The sequence below is a fragment of the Oncorhynchus kisutch genome, linkage group LG8, assembly GCF_002021735.2.
Source record: "Oncorhynchus kisutch isolate 150728-3 linkage group LG8, Okis_V2, whole genome shotgun sequence".
NCBI lineage: Eukaryota > Metazoa > Chordata > Actinopteri > Salmoniformes > Salmonidae > Oncorhynchus > Oncorhynchus kisutch.
Window position 1 is genome coordinate 58,922,268 of NC_034181.2, and position 19,142 is coordinate 58,941,409.

The 19,142-nt window shown below is 44.2% G+C and overlaps 1 protein-coding gene across 2 annotated transcripts in view; it reads left to right on the forward strand.

Moving 5' to 3' along the window:
• LOC109895496 (T-cell immunomodulatory protein) overlaps positions 1-19,142 on the forward strand; it is a 123,512-nt gene that overhangs the window by 24,952 nt on the left and 79,418 nt on the right. For both annotated transcript variants that reach the window (XM_020489211.2, XM_020489210.2), the window contains exons 8-10: positions 1,743-1,824; positions 5,444-5,538; positions 17,091-17,263. In XM_020489211.2, the coding sequence (XP_020344800.1) occupies positions 1,743-1,824; positions 5,444-5,538; positions 17,091-17,263 (350 nt within the window). The remainder of the gene's footprint in view (positions 1-1,742; positions 1,825-5,443; positions 5,539-17,090; positions 17,264-19,142) is intronic.

The window sequence follows — 19,142 nt, forward strand, 5'->3', positions numbered from 1 at the left end:
GGAAGTGAAGGTCCCGTCCTCCGAAACATGACCTGCCAAACCCAGAAGCCTGCTGCACCAATGTGTCGGAGGAAACTGAGGTCAGCCTGCAGGTGCCCGGCCCGCCACAAGGAGTCGCTAGAGCGTGATGAGCCAAGTAAACCCCCTCAGGCCAATCCCTCCCCTAACCTGGACGACGCCAGGCCATTTGTGTCCCTATGGGACTCCCGATCACGGCCGGTTGCGACACAGCCCGGCAACAAACCCAGGTCTGTAGTGACGCCTCTAGCACTGCGATGCAGTGCCTTAGACCACTGCGCCACTCGGGATGCCCCCACAACTCAATCTTCTTGTTTTTAAAGCACGCCCGCAATCCACGAGTCAGTCACACACACACACATACGCACATGGACACACTCAATCAAAACGCACTCAGTCGGAGCATCTCCGTGTGTTCCGAACAGATTTAACCATCCAGGTGTCTGTGTTCTCCAAACACACCATCATCGGTGCTCCATGAGTCAACCCCAGACTCAATCAGATGATCACCGTGTAACATAACACAGATCCAAATCAGCAGAGCCACACTGCGGAGCGGTGCGTCCTGCCATGCCGTAGCTGCTCGGTAGGTATGTAGGTACTGACTGACGGAGAGAGTGAGAGAGATGCGTGATGGATGGGCAGGCGGGAGACACTCACATGCTCGCTCAGTCTGAAAAGCTGCCTACTTTTTGTCTGAATGCCCAGTAATAAATAAGCACAAGCAGAAAGGAAGAATCGTGAAAAAATGGGATGTTATTTTGTTTTTACTCTCTTCTCTCTGAAAATATTCCCAAATGCCATAAATCAGTCATGGGTTGCTCGGTAGGACTCCTCTTTCCTACCGGGCCGGGTTCTCATCTGCTGCTCCAGAAGGGAGAAGGAGATAAGGAGAGCGGAAGAGTTTTACAGCCGCCCCAATATCTCCCCCTTTTCTGTTTTTGTACCAAATACACAATTCATTATGCCACATCGTGTAGAGTCACGGAGCAGGGAGGGAAGTCCTGCTGCGTTCACGTTATGGTATCAAAACTAAAGCAACTCCTGTTTGAGAAAAAGTATTTGACGTTATCTTTTCGGGACCTCACATTCTAAGGTGCCATATGTTTGGTTTGCAAGAAGCCGGCAGAACCTACGACTGTGCCGTGTGTATCCCAGCCTGCTAGTGTGTTTCTATATGTAGCTCGCTGCATGCTTTTTTGGGTGCAGCGTGTTCCCTCTGGTTGGAGTGTAAAGGCCAGAGGGTCTTCTACATGGTAACAGGAGTGTTCCTGCTCTCCTGGGGCCTTGTGTCAGGGTCCGCTGAGAGCTCTGTGTTAATGAATGCCACTACGTGGGTCACTGGACACCAGTCCCCCAAGAGCCCAGAGTCTAGAGAGGGCACACACACACGCTGATACTCCTGCCATATTCATATACAGTAAAGAGAAACCTTTTGTATAGAGAGACTATTCCAGCTTGAATCTCAAAGCACAGCTATGTTATATGCTTTGCTACTGTTCCACTGTCACCCCTGTGTCCCCTGTTACCCCCCCCCCCCCGTGTCCCCTGTCACCCGAGTCCCGTCACCCACTCTGCCTGCTCACACAATTAAAGCAGCCCCTTACTAATGGATGGTCAAAGTACCATGCCATTTGTCCTTTCACTCTGTCCATCATTCAGTTTTTAAATGTACAGTAGCCAACTGTATCTACGACTTAATTTGAACGTTCCTTTTTTTTCAGGATGGGAACTTCACCAAAACCCAGCCCGGAAGTATACCAGAAAATGTCAAGAAAGTTGGCCAGTCTTCTTTTGTCGACTTTAGTGAGTTCTCTTTCCGTGTTTTCTCATTCGGTCTTTTAAACTCCCAGTTCCATCGTTGCTCTTTCGCAGTATCAGGAATTGTTGGTGTCTGTCTTCAAAGGCCCCTAAACGTAACTGTCTGTGCTCCTTCGGGATGACATTTTCAAACAGCTCTGATCTAATAGGATTTCCCAGACAGAGAGAGCACAGAGTTTCCCAACATCCTATCTTGTTAGAATGTCTCAGCTTTACTCATTGTTCAGAAGTTTGTTGGCTTGGGCGTTGAAGTAAAAATTCAGTCCCAGTAGATGAGTTGTAATCTTAAAGTTGAAGTAGGTCCAAAATCAGATTGGATTTCTAGATGGGCCACAGGGTTCTAATCAATTCCATATCATAAAGCATCATATCCACGCTAAGTAAACTATTTGTTACATTTTGACTGGATGAAACACACAAACAAACAAATACATACATACATACATACACATCGTTGCCAAGATCAATATTTTCAGGAGCGTCATAAAATATTTAGAGTACAAATTTCCTCATCCCAAAAATGCAAATGTTTCTTGAGCCCAGGGAAATACCAAGGGAAATTACCTATGTGGTTTTCTGTGTCTATTTAATTCTTTATTTCTGACGGACTTGGCCTTTTTGTTCAAATGTCAAGCTTATCTGAGCAAACTTCTTCTTCTTTAATCATCTTTTCACTTTATCACTATGGAAATGTCACTTCAAGCTGTTACCATGGTTAGGGAAGGTTAAGAGGAGGATGCTCAAAGACTTTCCTTCAAGATTCAGAGGGATATATCTTGTCAACGCTGTTAAACTTTCAGGCTCTGGAGGTTAATCAGGACCGACGGGAATCGGAGGAACGCGTCAATGCTTTTGCCCCCGTTTGTTTATGTGACACGTCACTGTTTTGGTCAGCTGTGCACATGTGTGGGTGATGCCGTTTAAATGGAAAAAGGATGACGAAAGAATGAAGACGGACTGACCATTCATAGTATGAAACTCAATGAGTGTTGAATGTTTGGCTCTGATGTTGGAGCTCCCAATTACTCCGTGTTGCCCTCTCGTTGCCTTCTATTAACCCCTCGGAATTCATTATATTTTCCATATTTTTCTGCGCTTGCTTTCTCTTGGCCCTTGTCACTGCATCATGCCAGGCAGGCAGGAGAACCGGGGCATAAGCCAGCACAAGCCTGTAACACCTGCAATGGGTTTAAAGAGCTTAATTGCACTGATCTTCAAAGCACGTTATCCTTGATTTCACTTTTGTTCCCGGAGTCGACAGAGCTTTTGGTGCCGATTTTGAATATCAGCTTCTAATTAAAAGACAAATATTGGATTCAGAGCACCTGTTCTGTGGAGATGGGGGGGGGGGGGGGGGATATATATGACCTCCGGGAGAGGAATGAACGAGAAGGAGACAGGGCGCTTCAAAGACTCAAATGATTTCAATGTGTTGGAAATAAAAAGGAAAAAGCAGCACAGAAAAGCTGGATGTGTGCAGATAGAACACAGACAGGGGGAGATGGAGCTGGGGGAGGGAGGAATAGGGAGATGGAGCTGGGAGAGGGAGGAATAGAGATGGAGCTGGGAGGAATAGAGAGAAGGAGGAATAGAGAGAGGGAGATGGATCTGGGAGAGGGAGGAATAGAGAGAGGGAGAGGGAGGAATAGGGAGATGGATCTGGGAGAGGGAGGAATAGAGAGAGGCAGATGGAGCTGAGAGAGAGGGAGATAGGAAAGCGAAGAGCGTGACGCGTCTGCTTGATATCGGAGTGGGAGTTATTCTGATCACACTCCAAGCTTTCAATTTCCACATACACCTCAGTGATAGATGGTGGATACAGGAGAGACCTTCCTCCTAAACCTCTTCTCCAACACACACCATCTCTATCGCCTTACTCACTACATCAACAATTCATCCATAAAATGAATGGCTTTCAAATGGTGATAATGATGGGCTGTTTCCATTTTACATTCATTGTGTGATTTTTCAGTGTTACTAAGGTTAGATTTCTTCCAAAGACTCTTTAGTCAGGCGTGTCAAACTCATTCCATGGAGGGCCTACAGGTTTTAGTTTTTTTTTTCTCCTTTCAGTTAAGACCTAGACAACCAGGTGAAGGGAGTTCCTTACTAATGATTGACCTTAATTCAGCAATCAAGTACAAGGTTTGAGGGAAAACCCGCAGACGCTCTGCCCTCCGTGGAATGAGTTTGACACACGCATTAGAATGACTCCACGAGAATGTCTGACGTAAACCACAGTTTAACGGCTGCATCCGCTGGTGCAGCGCTTCCGTCACACTGTAGCCACGCCACCGTAGTCTTAATGCGTGCACAACATACGCCAGACAAAACATACCCGTCCGCCTTATCATAACCGTAATTGCATTTCTCAAAGCGACAGCGCCCGATGCGTAAGTCATTGATGGAGACTGCACAGCTAAGGACCACCGGAGGAGTTGACTGCTAATGCAGGTAGAGGAATTACGTTGACGACGTGACGGTTTGTGTTCTGTTTTTTCTCCGAGCGGAGGTAGATCATGTACGAGCGTACTTCTGAGGTGACGACTTTTTTCCTCCGTTAGTGTCTTAACAGTGACAGCTCTGTGGTAGAACTACAGGGGTCCATGTGCAGAGAGTCTTCTCAGGTAATGCATTTGAAATATGAATGGGGTATTTGTGATGCCCCCCCCCCCCTCTCTCCCAGGCAGTATTTATTAATTTGTTCATCTCTGGTGTGATATTTCTCTGACGTTGTCGAGGTACACTTCATCTTCTCTGCCTCTCTTTTTCTGAGAGCAGTGTTGGAGAGGCAAACTAGTGACACACGTTATTCTTAGCTTTTGCATTGTCGTGAGGAAGTCTGAAATACTTCATGGTCGTCCTCAAGGATAACTCCTTGTACATTGTTTTCTCTTTAATCGGCGCGCACCAACACACACACAAATAAAATGTGTCCAACTTTTCACATTGACACACAGAGAGAGCCTCCTTCCCAAGTCTGGTTGCATGACAGGGTCCAGATCAGATTACAGACTGGGGTGTTGTAATGTGTCTGGCTGCAGGCTGGTTCCCTGGGCCAGGGGAATACAGGAAGTGTGGAGAGTGTGTAATCTCTGGGTTTCTCTGCAGGCCCGGCCTCTGATTTACATTATTATTGGTCCTGTGTTGTATCCTATGAATGCCAATGGGGTTGTCACCCTGCATCAGAGCTTCACCAGGCACTGCGGTTTCCCTCTCTCTTTCTTCTCCTCCTCCTATCTCTCCCTCTCTCTGTGTCTTTTCCTTCTCCAACTCTCTGCCGGAATAATAATGTGCTTCATCGGTGGAAGCCAGTGCCATCCTACTAGTCTGACAGTAAACATCAGTGGATGATAACACAGAAAAGACTGACAAGCTCGCTCCGATTTGTGAAACTGTTTTAGTCTCTATCATTCACCTTTTACCTCACTCCCATCTCATCTCTCTCCCTCCCTACCTACCTGTCTCTCTCTCTTTCCTCAATGCTCTGATTAAATGTTTTTACTCCTCCCTCCGTTGTTCTGTCTCTGTTCATTTCAGTTTTTCCCATCATCCTGCTTTTTGTTGCTCCTTGTTTTATTCGTGTCTCTCTTTTTTCTTCCAGATGGAGATGGGTTCCAGGACCACCTTCTTCCAGTGTGTCTGGACGATGCATGCCACAGGAGTGCCATCTACCTTTCTAAGCCCGGGGAACTTGAGGTACAGTACTCCTCCATTGAAACCTGACAAGAGACCTCGAATCCTACACCATCCTTTAAATGAACTAGCCCTGCCTTCGTCCTTCACAGGCTGCCATTTTGAGTGTCAGGTTGTTGTTTTTTTCTTCTTTCAGACATGAGCATCTTGGTCATGTTGAAAACACCAGGGGTCCTTTAGAAGAGCTGCTGAGTGACACAGCCAATACCTGCATCACCCCCATCTCTTAGTTTCAGAACCACTCTCCCCAGTAACCACCCCCCTCATCCAAGAGATCGACAGCACACACTCATAAGTGGCAGGACAACAATAGAGAAAATGGGTTCATAGCCACTCCGAGACTAATGAGAGTCTTGCAGAGAAGATAACAGTCAGCACGGCTTTCACATTTTCCCCCACAAACGTCTGCTTTTGTGTGCCTGTCACAGACAATTATGATTTGAGCAGGGGGAGACTGAGGTAGAAGGAAAGGAGAAAGATGGCAGAACATATGTTGGCTTTTGTTTGGTTGTCATACTGTGCAGTTCTTCGCTCAAGAGATGAGGAGAATGGAAAAGTTTTCCATAGTTGATTCCATTAGCGATCCTCTAGCTAGTTACTTCTACCTTTACTCACTCAAAACTGTATTTCTCTCTCTCTTTCCTCTCACCACTGAGTTCCTGCTCGTTTTCTCTCAGCTAGCCTGTGTAGTTCCCTCTGACCTCAGGCTACGAGACATGATTGGATTAGAAGCTTGGTAGGAGGAGATGCTCTGTTCAATCAGTGTCTGGGATCTTTTGTCTGTGTAGGTACGCGTTCCGGTACGTTCCTGCAGGTGTGTATGCTTCTGTAGAGAGGTGTCTGTGTGTGCAGGAACATGGCTCCCCCCGCTTTCCCCTCCCACACTGATCGAGGCCATTTGATCTCGCGGTGTGTTTTTCCTATCACGCTAATCCGCTGCTCATTGACAGCGTAAACATGTAGCTTCACACTCATTAGACTGTTTACAGAGGCTGTCCATTATAGTCACTCACACAGCATGTGTACACGCCCTCTGAATATGAGCACAGCACACTGGGTCTCATTGAATTGCTGCATGAGAAGGGATAGGCTATTTTCTCCTATAGGTGGAACTCCATACATCTACCTACCATATCCATCCAGAACCTATACCAATCCACCCCATATCCATGAAGTATTAGTTTTTCTCTTGAGTGTACAGTGCCTTTCAAAAGTATTCATCCCCCTTGGCGTTTTTTCCTATTTTGTTGCATTACAACCTGTCATTTAAATTGATTTTTATTTGGACTTCATGTAATGGACATACACAAAATAGCCCAAATTGGTGAAGTGAAATTCTAAAAATGACTTGTTTCAAAAGAATTCTACAAATTAAAATCTAAAAAGTACAAGTGGTGCGTGCATATGTATTCACCTCCTTTGCTATGAAGCCCCTAAATAAGATCTGGTGGAAGCAATTACCCTCAGAAGTCATAGTTAATTAGATTGCACACAGGTGGGATTTATTTAAGTGTCACATGATCTGTCACATGATCTCAGTGTATATATACACACCTGTTCTGAAAGGCCCCAACACCACCAAGCAACTCTCCAAACAGGTCAGGGACAAAGTTGTGGAGAAGTACAGATCGGGGTTGGGTTATAAAAAAATTTAACACTTTGAACAGCCCACGGAGCACCATTAAATTCATTTTTTTTTTTAAATAGAAAGAATATGGCAACACAACAAACCTGCCAAGAGAGGGTTGCCCACCAAAACTCACAGACCAGGCAAGGAGGGCATTAATCAGAGAGGCAACAAAGAGACCAAAGATAACCCAGAAGGAGCTGCAAAGCTCCACAGCGGAGATTGGAGTGTGTCCATAGGACCAATTTAAGCCATACACTCCACAGAGCTGGGCTTTACGGAAGAGTGGCCAGAAAAAAAACATTGCTTAAAGGAAAAAAATACATGTTTATTTGCAAAAAGGCACGTGGGAGACTCCCCAAACATATGGAAGAAGGTACTCTGATCAGATGAGACTAAAATTGAGCTTTTTGGCCATGTCTGGCGCAAACCCAACACATCATTACCCCGAGGATCCTCATCACCCCGAGGATCCACATCCCCACAGTGAAGCATGGTGGTAGCAGCATCATGCTGTGGGGATGTTTTTCCATCGGCAGGGACTAGGAAACTGGTCAGAATTGAAGGAATGATGGATGGCACTAAATATAGGGAAATTGAGGGAAACCTGTTTCAGTCTTCCAGAGATTTGAGACTGGGTCGGAGGTTCACCTTCCAGCAGGACAATGACCCTAAGCATACTGCTAAAGCAACACTCAAGTGGTTTAAGGGGAAAGATTTAAATGTCTTGGAATGGCCTAGTCAAAGCCCAGACCTCAATCCAGTTGAGAATATGTGGTATGACTTAAAGATTGCTGTATACCAGAGGAACCCATCCAACTTGAAGGAGCTGGAGCAGTTTTGCCTTGAAGAATGGGCAGAAATTCCAGTGGCTATATGTGCCAAGCTTATAGAGACATACTCCAAGAGACTTACAGCTGTAATTGCTGCAAACGGTGGCTCTACAAAGTATTGACTTTAGGGGGGTGAATAGTTATTTCTTGTTTTTTTTCTCACAAAAAGTGGTAGGCATGTTGTGTAAATCAAATGATACAAACCCCCCCCAAATTTTTTTATTTTAATTCCAGGTTGTAAGGCAACAAAATAGGAAAAATGCAAACGGGGGTGAATACTTTCACAAGCCACTGGGCTTAATTTCACCCAGCCCTCTGTATCCGTGGTCGGGGGAGGAGTCACGTGTCCCAGCTCCGACAGGATCCAGACATGTTAATGGAACCTATAGCCGGCCCTTCCTCCAGAGACTGGGATCCGTGGGACGGGAGGTGGCCTAGAATTTGATTGTCCCTTAATCGGCGTGCCGGGAGGAAAGCCCATCCATAAAACATGGAGAGGGGAACGGCAGGTTGTCTGAGGAGGCATGAGTAAGCGCCTAGGGATGTGCAAGGAATTCCAATGTGCAGGGGAGGGAGAGTGGGGTACATGGGTTGGCCCGTACAGCTCCACCTCCCCTCCTCAGCACCACACTGTTATTCATTTCATTTTCATGTACTGCATATCCAAACCTTTGTCCCTAGGTTTGACAGTATCTGGAGCTGGTCGGATATTATTTTATATTTCTTTTTGGGAGGAAGATAAATCATATATGTTCCTGAGCCGAGTGTGTGTGTGTGTGTGTGTGTGTGTGTACAGTATGTACAATGTTAGGTAGCCTATGTCTTCTTGATCCATTTGGATGGTCCAGTCAATCATCTGAAGACTCACGACATGTGTGGGAACAGACAGTTGAGTTGAATCCCAGCCAAAGCCCACATCACTTGATGCATATGAGAGTGGGAACAGGACATGGCCATTTTCTCCACCCCACTGCTTTAATATACACTGGCAAATTTCCAATGTGAAAGAGTCAGGCCATCAGTCTGAGACAGCCAGACACAGGGCACGGTAGCACCAGGTGACATCCACAGATAACCTCTGTCTTTGTGACATGCTGACATGTGGGTGTAGTCTGTCACCAGCTTTGTCATCAGCTCTGCCTCCCCGAACTCTTTCTCTCTCATGGACACCTGTCCAATGTTTCGTTATTCATCACAGGGCAATGAAATACACACCCTTTTTCTCTTTTCTTTTGCTCTTCCTCACTCATTAGCACCTCTTGCATTTCCCCTATTCTGTAACCTTTTTTCACATTTGTGTTAGAAGGAATTTTATCTTGGCCTCAATTGTTAACTTGTCAAATCTGACTTTAAAAATTCTCTGCATCTCTAACTCTATCAGGAGAGAAATGTACAGAAGTCCATCATAGATTATATACATCATTTAAGTAAGGGATGAACGCCGACTTTCTATACATTACCTTGGAATGAATGGACGACGCACTAGGACGATGATTTTGCTGAGTCCCTCTGTGGAGTAAATTTTTCCAAGGTAATATACAGAGTGGAGGGGTTTTATCCCGCATATACAGTACCACAGATTCCAAAGAAAACAATACTAAAGCACACTTCTGGTATAGAATAGAAATGACATGTTTTTATTTATATTTACATTTGGATTAGTACATTTATACTTTTTTTTTTTACCATCCCACCAGACCTAGTTGCTCGTCCGTTGCCAAAGACGTAATCCAGTCGTTCGTTCTTTTTATTCGGTTGCCATGATGGCCGGCAACGTTCTTATCCCTTGCTTGCTAGCTAGCCAACTATAGCTAGCACAGTCACGTCAAACAGTGCAGCCAGAATAACAGCAGAGTAGCTGCATTTGCATAAGATGTTTTCTAGTGGCATTTATTTGGATACATCCATAACAATGAGCTGATGATTCACCATTTCACCTGGCAAAGAAAAGTTACTCACTCTTCACTGTTCATTACAGTACAGGAGATCACATTGCAAATGAAACACTAGGCGAAAAGCTAGCTAAATCGTTTGGTACTAGCAAATCTGCCAATATAACAACTGAATTCAACAATACCAGTTGCTGAAAACAGATTGTGAAACTATACTGAACAAAAATATAAACGCAACCATTTCAAAGATTTTACTGAGGTACAGTTTGTATGAGGAAATCAGTCATTTGAAATAAATTCATTAGGCCCTAATCTATGGATTTCACATGACTGGGCAGGGGTACAGCCATGGATGGGCCTTGAAGGGCATAGGCCTTACTCACTGGGGAACCAGGCACATCCACTGGGAGCCAGGCCCAGCCAATCAGAATGAGTTTCTCTCACAAAATGGCTTTATTACAGACAGAAATACTGTTAAACATGGGTTATTGTGGCAAAGGAGAAATGCTTACTAACAGGGATGTAACAAATGTATTCACAAAATCTGAGAGAAATGAGCTTTTTGTGCATATGGAAAATGTCTGGGATCTTTTATTTCAGCTCATTTAACATGGGACCAACACTTTACATGTTGCGTTTATAAGTTTGTTCAGTGTAGAAACATGTGGGAGGATTTGACAGCAGTGACATTTTACACGATGACTGCAGCATTGAGGACATTTACATGCACAGTAATAATTCGATATTAAACTGATTATGACAGTTGGCAGATTATGCAATAGTCATGTAAACACCTTAATCTGTTTATCTTAAATCGGTTGAAGATCAAACTCGAAGTCAGCATAAGCCGATTAAAACGCCTAGTTTTCTGAGCAGTCATTATTAGGACATGTAACCTTAATTGGCGTTCCAGTAGTGTATTCGATCTGCACATGTGCTATCACCAGCCGAGCGAACCTCTTTAGCGCAAGTGAAAGTGAGTTCGGAACAACTGAATGGCTGCGTCTGTATCTCATTGGGAAAAAAACACCGTCGTCCATTTACCCTTATGCATTTTGGGGAATCCAGGTCATTATCTTGAACGTCGGTCCAAACAAAGGAATTTCGCAACATAAGCCCCTCGGCCCTCGTTTTTGATGGGAGTTTGAAACGCCCCCCAGAATTAAATTCATGATTATTGTACGTCCGATGAGAAAAGTCAACCGAAACTTAAAACCTCAACGTCAATATGGATAAGGCATCATACACGTGTAAGTAAAAAGGTTAGAAATTGTGCTACTAATGCACATGATGGCACAAACACCTCTCATAAAAGTAAAGATGTTTTTGTTTGGTTAGCTTTTGGAAATTGTGTAAATAAAACATGTTCCTTCATAAGTTCCATAATTAATTTGCTAGCTATCATACAGTAGGTTTATATGAATAATGATATAGTTATTATAGGTAGAAATGCAATCATAATTGACTGAAGCACATATTAAGTGCACAGAAGCTACATGTGGCAGAAAACACAATCGGGATGAAGGAGTGACGAATTTCCGGGCTGGGCGTTCCATTTAAAAATCATTCCTTCCTCCTTCACCCCTTGCCCTGCAAGTGAATACTCGTGAGACGTCATTGGAAGTGTCCACTTAATTTGAGGGCTGAGGGGATAGGGTATCTTTTTTGGAATGTGACCAATGTACGCGTCATAGAAGTACTTACCACATTCAAACTCAGGAACAGATATGTTTACCAAAAATAACATGGTCACTATGGTAGAGCGTTTATTTTCATTGACGTTTATCAGAGTGCCATCAGGTAGCCTGATTTCAGATGTAAACAGGATTATTAGGGAAATTGTTATTTTGGCAAAGCATGTAAACGTTTTAATCGAACTATTGCATTATTGTGCGCACCGTACTCATTGACGGATCACTCACCACGTTAGGTCATCAGATGCTGCAAAAACAAATTAATCCCAGTTAGCTACGTTTTTCCAACTGTCCCATATCTGGTTTTAATGCCAACTATAAAATTCCCCTTTAGCAATCAGAAATGACTATTCAACAATAATGTGGTATAAATTATAATAATAGTCTGCTTTCCATGGGAATTGAAAGAACAAAACAGCTGCGCGCTATATGCACTCTTGTGAATGAACTGGAATGGGCTTTGCAGTGATAATGTGATGAGCGTTATAGTTTTCCACTGTGGATCATAAAGCAGGGAGTTCATTAGAAATATGTTTTTACCATGTTGTCCGCGGCGACGCCTGTGTTCTCTATTGATATAATGGCACCTCGTCTGCCGTTCCCCGTGGCTTCTGAAATTTTATTTTCTTGGCCTAATGAGCCGTTGTTCCCGCAGTGGTGAATCGATAGGAGTTTGAAGCTGCTAACACTGTAGCCTTTTTTCGCTTTAGTAAACAGTGTGACGACGAGAAGTGTGTGTGTGTGCTGCGTTGTGCGCTGAGATTTCTCTGGGATTGATACAATGACATTTGTTATGCCTGTCGCTTCCCTCTCACCATCAAACATTTTGAATTACATTGGAGGAGAAAACACCATATTTTTCTGATTTAATAAGATCGTGTATTTATGTCCCTGCACTGTCACCTCTTCCAGTGATATATGTATAATCCATTGACCTTTTGATCCAATGAATTTCAGAATTTAAGTGAGTTGTTTAAGGGCACTCCTATAAAAATCGAAACAATTTGTCACCTCTGAATGATTACACACACATAAGTAGTGTTTAACAACTTCATTTAAATAACATACTGTTGTATGTTAGGCTTCATGCTCACCTCATTATTAAAATGTGCTTCGCTTCTCTCCCTGCCCTTCAAATTATCTCAAGGTTTTGTGACCTTATGAGTCTATTAATGCAGGCCTCGCTGACTGTACCACTCATATTACCTGGGTAATCATGCATGATCTCCTCTTCCACACACTGCACCTGCTGTATAATAATAATGCTGATGCCATCAACATGCACTCGATGTGTTGCAGGTCCTATTTTACTTTGGAATGTTTACTTTACCCACACCTCTTACAAGGTGGTGTCTGTCTCTTGCTCCTCTTTGCGTGTTGGCCTTGATTGAGGATGTCTAGTCGGCCTGGTGTTCAGAAGAACACACCCTTTTGAGTCGTTGTGATGTTTCTGGTTGTGACTCACTGCCTGATATAAACAATATTTTCAGATTTTAGTCAGTAAATGAGTTCGAAACATCCCAAACTGCTGTTAATGCTGTGTATGGGAAAAGTTTCTGTTTGTGGGGACATTACTATGTTTTTGCTTGAGTGGCACAACAAAGGCAAATACATGGTTGGTGTGTTTCCCCTAATGACCAAGAAGAGATAATAATAATAATAATAATAATAGTAGCAACAAAAATGTTTAAATAAATGGAAATTCCCTAACGGAGTCAGTTAATTACTGAGAGGCTGGTTGTCTAGGATGACACTGATTGCCTCGCCTTTTCTGGTTCTTGCTTGATTAAGCTATGGGTTGATCCTCTTGCGTTCTGCTCAGGCTGATCAACCCAATCAGGAGCGGTGAGGATCGGGAGACGCAAGGAGAATACCTTATGTGTGTTTTTAGAACATCCCGTCGGATCAAACCAGACCTAGATCTCTCCCCTCCAAACACCTGCAGCAAAAATGTACAATTCCTCTCATCTCCACCGTCACATCTCCACTCCTCTCCTTTGCTCCTCTGTCAGTCATGGTACAGACGAGAGCATGTGATGTGCCTTTTTTAAATGGGCCCGATCCAAAGAAGTGGTCTTTACCTTGAAGACCAGAACATGTCTTTTTTTGTTGTTGCCATGTTCGCTTGTGGGTAGCTGAAAGATGGACACACACCATGTGCAACTAGGCACTGGCTCCTCTGTGTGTCTATGCACAAACCTGAGACACTGAAGTGGAGGCCTAGAGACTGACTCATGTGAATGGAGATGGAGCCATGATCCAGCAGGGTAATGAAGGATGATTGTCTCCATCCGTCAGAGGAGCACTGCCCCTCCCTTCCCTCTGACATGCAGCATAAATCTACTTTCTCTTCCAGGAGGGATCAGACCTACGGCAAAGTGGCAGAGAGAGATCTCTGTAAAGACACTGGGACAATGGACGCACTTCTCCTGTCAAATCCAGGACCAGCAATCCGCTACCCCTCCCTGTTTCCCCCCAGTCAGTCACGCCTCTGTAGGCAGCTCTGGAGCAGTTCCAGCAGGCTTCAGCTCAGCAGACTGCCTTGCCACTGGGAGGCTCAGTCAGTCCTCCTGTTGGTATTCTGAACACATCCTCTCCTTCTCTTCCCCTCCTTCTCCTCTCTTCTCTCTCCCTCCTAAAATTGGCATTCGAAAGGAAACAGAAAGCAGGACTCATCAAGCCGCAGGCCTGGAATATGATGTGCTGATGTGTTGTATACGTCTTCGGCAATCTAGTGGGATTGTTGTGCAGGAAAGTATGTTAGTCTGGTAGGGATGGTTTGGGTTTGTTCAACTCCTGGAGTCACCCACTGCCTCACAGTACGACTGACCAGCTGGCACTCAGGCTGCCTGGCAGCTCCTTACGGTTATTTATAAACTTTGTCTGGATGTCTTCCATTGAAAAAGTGTCTGAAATCCCTTTAGTCAATGTACTCTTAGTCTTCGCTCTCTGTCTCTCTCGCTTGTTCTCTCTCTGCATTCCTTTCTCCATCACCCCTCTCATAAGTATGTCTATGAATCAATGGGGAGGATTTGCATGTAGAGTGGACAGCGTTGAGGTCTAAGAAACCTAGTAAATCTTCAGTCAGCACAATGCTGATGATAGACTTCTGCTCCCCGGTGTAGACCAGCTGTGAGTAGAGCTGACGGTGAAGCAGCACTCCTAGCCAAGATGCAGAGAAGTTCCTCTTTTTATTATCAGACTCAACGGTTGAGGATCCACTCGCCAGTGACCCAGCGTAATCCATTTTGTGGCACAATTGAGTGACACAAGGTTATCTGTGCACTGCTGTGTCCAAGGTGAGCTTCATCCCAAGTTGACATTAGCATAGTTTCTATTTGTTTGTTGCTAAGTGGCAGTTAAGCTCTAAAAATGTGTCGTGCTTTCAGAGTGCTTTTGGGAGCACTTCTAGAAGTGAGACACTGTGGATGTGCGTGCGTGGGCTCTGCAGATCCATTTAACGGTGCAGCGTTTGTTACCGTGTACTAATTACCTAAAATACACCATTTTAGGTTTCATACCCCCATTTCTACGTAACCTGGCCAAAACAAATCATTAGGACTTATTTACATGGCTGTTTCAGTCATAACTTCTACTGTATTTAGATCATCATAGCCAATCATGAAACCCTCATTAAAACCAGTCAGTATTCATCACACGCAAGCTGAATGACCATTCAACTTCGTCATGACCCGTCATGTTAATATCACTTGAAGGAAGTTGTCCTTTGTTGTCATTTGTCGTCATTGGAGTTGTCATTTGTCGTCATGTTAATATCACTTGAAGGAAGTTGTCAAGTTGTCATAACATTTCACATTTATTTAAAGTTATCGTTGTCGGCAGTCCCTGTGACAGGGAAGCGGCCAATCAACCTCTGCAGCCAATGACGCATCACTCGATTTTTTTCAACTCCCCGACCAGGCCTGCTAAAGACATGGGTCTGAGCTCATCTCACTGGGACTTTAACCACCTGGGTGGGATTGTATGACAGTATTTCCGGCCAAGAGCCCTAAGATGGAGATGCCATTTCACCCTGCACAAATTGTACATAGCTCATACACCATACACATACTCACAATTGTTTCACCCACACTGTCCAGACAAAAACACTTGCCTCTCCCACGCATCCCTCATCCCTAACGCATTCCCTCCTGGTGCAGCCGTACGTATCACACCGTCTTCCCCTGCCATATCTTGTAGCGGCGCCAAATCAACAGGGTTATACATCAGAGCCTATGTGGTACTGATACAGCGCCGAGGTCTATCCCCTATAAATACTCACACAAGACTATACACTTTCCTCCGAGACACTTTCTTATGACCTCGACTCTCTCTTCTCTCTTCCTGCTGCTCTTTTCTCCATCTGTCAATATGTTGACTGTGTTTGTGTATTCAGAGAGGGAGAACAGCCATATTAGCAGCCATTACCGCTACCCTCGTGGCGCTTCCTCTGGCGGATATAATGTGCAGAGATGCACCTGGCTTTTCCTGTTTAACATTCATGAATATTTAAACCCATGGCATCTGCATTCCCGCCTCCCCAGCGCTTTCCAATAATAGGTGGGCCTTGTGGAGACGAGGGGAAAACAGAGAGGCGTTCAGCTGCATAAAGAATAGCTCCGATCTCCGCTGCCCTCTCTTTTTAAAGCTCTTTATGTAGTTCTCGTATTCACATCCGTCCATTCAGAAAACGGTTACTAATGATGGTATCTGAGGATGTTGCTCTGTGAGACTTGCCATTTTTAGCAGTGGATGCAACACTCTATTACGGAATCTTACTTGGATTTGATTCACTATTCGTTACGTGTTCAGTGACTAATTCAATATTTACATTTTAGTCATTTAGCAGGCGCTCTTATCCTTAGCGACTTACAGTCGTGAGTGCGTACATTTTGTAAATATAATTTAATGTGAATTTACCCACAGTAGTTAGTAAGTATGATTTTTGTACATTCACATTCTATTATGATGAACATCAGTCACTGTCAGAGAGAAATAGGCTCCCAGGGTTTATTGACTACTCAGTCGAGCTGTCAGGGGTGGAATATATGTTGATAGAGCTATGCGGGAGCGTGTGTGTGTGTGTGTGTGTGTGTGTATATATATATCTCTTTCACTGCAATATTTATCATGGTACTGTATAATCAAGGGAGGTCAAGGATGGGCCACACAGTCACAGTAGGTTTCACAGTGATATATCTCATTTCTGCAGCTCTTTTCAAATCCAAAATATGTTCTGATGGAAAATGACGGTTTTATTGCTGGGACCAGGAAGGAAGAAATTCCCTCTGTCCTAGCACTTATTTCTATCTTTTGACTTGTGGCATTAATGGCGATGATTCAGCAACCCTACTGAGCCCCGCTCTCACCGCAATGTCATTTCTGCTAAATACACCAGCAGTTAATAATAGTCCATGTTGTTTCATTTTCTTTTCGCTCCGAGTATCATTCAGGTGTAGTATATCATCAATGAGCTGAACCAGCGTCGTTGTTTTCTCTCCGGTTGCAGTGGGTGCCAGTCCTGACCGATTTCCAGAGGAGGGAGACTCTCTGGGGCTTCGTGCCCCCCCAGACCACCCCTCCTGCTGGGGAGCTCCACAACCCCATCACTCTGCACCTGGGAGACTACAACATGGACGGCTTCCCTGACGCCCTGGTCATCCTGCGCAATACTAGCGGGAGGTGAGTGGCACACTGACCCATAGGAAAAATGTATTAGGGGAGAGGTCTCATGCCAGGTCAAATTAGGCTCTGTTAGATAAGAATATATTGGTAATCTCCACGACTTTCAATTATCTATTTTATGTTCACTGACCCAAAATGCTTTTTGGATTAGATTAGTTTACAGACAGTATGATTATACGTTGAAGGCCAATATTATGTGTCAATATCCATATTTAAATAGATTAGAGGAATGAATGTTCAGTGATGAAGTGAAAATCCCAGGTCACACTTCAGCATGGGGACATGACCGATAAGAGCCAAAGTTAGCAGCAGTCTTTAAAACGCTCCTGACCCTGGGATGAGGTGGCACGGTCCGAGAGGACAGACAGCAGGAAGAGGATGTGTGGATTATCAGCAGCCCATAGATTGAGATAAGACATCAGTCAGGACAGGGCCCAAGCTAGGCCTTTTTATGCCGATGGTTCTCTTCCTTCTGTATGACTTCATAATAGACAAAGACAAAGTAAAGAAGCTGTGGAACATTTTCTGGGACATTGGTGAAAGACACACACACACACACACACACACATACTTGAACATGTGAACCTTAATTTCCGGTGGAGGGTCAGTCGAATCTCTCCGGGCAGCTTAACTCCTTCTTCTTTGGGTCACCTTCATTCTGGGATGTCTATTCTAATCCCACCAAGACCATGTCTCTAAGCCTTGGAATTGAATCACATATTGAGCCCTGTACCAACCATCATACATGACCAATCCAGGGTGATAGTTTAAAACCAGATGAGGAACATGGACAGAAGATTGCTGTGATGATTGACGATGGTGACGATTATTAAGGATTCTCTTGTCAGTAACTACAAACCATGTTAATGGTATGTAGTACTTTTTTTAAAATACCATCAAAACAGATGGTCCGGTTTCATCCCAAGACCCCGTCATGGCCTGTGTTTGCGACATTGTGTAGATCGAGGCTACATTTTCATACATCTTGACGTTAGTTTGTAATTGTCTGCAGTTTCGTGCCGCATTTGGTGTTCATTGGTTGAGTGTACTCTGTGCTCGAACTGACTCTGCTTACCAAATGTTTGGCCAGTTTAATGTGCCTCCCACTCTCTCTCTCTCGTTCTCACACTCTCTTTTTCTTCTCTTCTATTATTTCGCTCCCAATCGCTTGTTATTTCTAGCTGGGTTATGGATGAAAGTCCTGCCTGCCCACACACTTCCTATCGTTACAGAATAAATGTATATTTGAATTTTAAGATGAGCCCAAAAAGCCATTTTGTTTCTGGGAACCAATCAATGTGTCGTGTTGGGAACTGGAAGACAAAACAAACAAGTTCCTATGTAACGAGGAATAGGGGAAAACGTTGCGCCGGGCTCTCGTCCCTGCAGAGTGGCTGTGATGAATGGTAATAGCTGCTCTGGGACTCGTTTGAGGCGCCATGGCACGCAGTGTTTAAGCACGGCAGTCTCCAACCTATTTCCTGCCAAAGAGATTGACATTTGACCTTTTCAAATAGTATGATCATGTTTTAATTTAATGAGCAACACTCTATGCCAGAGCCATCAGCCTCAGGCTTTTATTGACTCGTCTGAGGAGGTGTCAATCAAAAAATATGAATTTCAGGCCCTTAGCAGTTGAAGACTCATTGTTGCTTCATTAGTTTAGAGGTCAAATATAAACGCAACATGCAACAGTTTTGAGGATTTTACCAAGTTACAGTTCATAGAAGGAAATCAGTCAATTTAAATAAATTCATGATGCCCTAATCTATGGATTTCACATGACTGGGAATACAGATCTGTTGCTCACAGATACCTTTAAAAAAAAAGGTAGGGGCATGGATCAGAAAACCAGTCAGTATCTGGTGTGACAGCC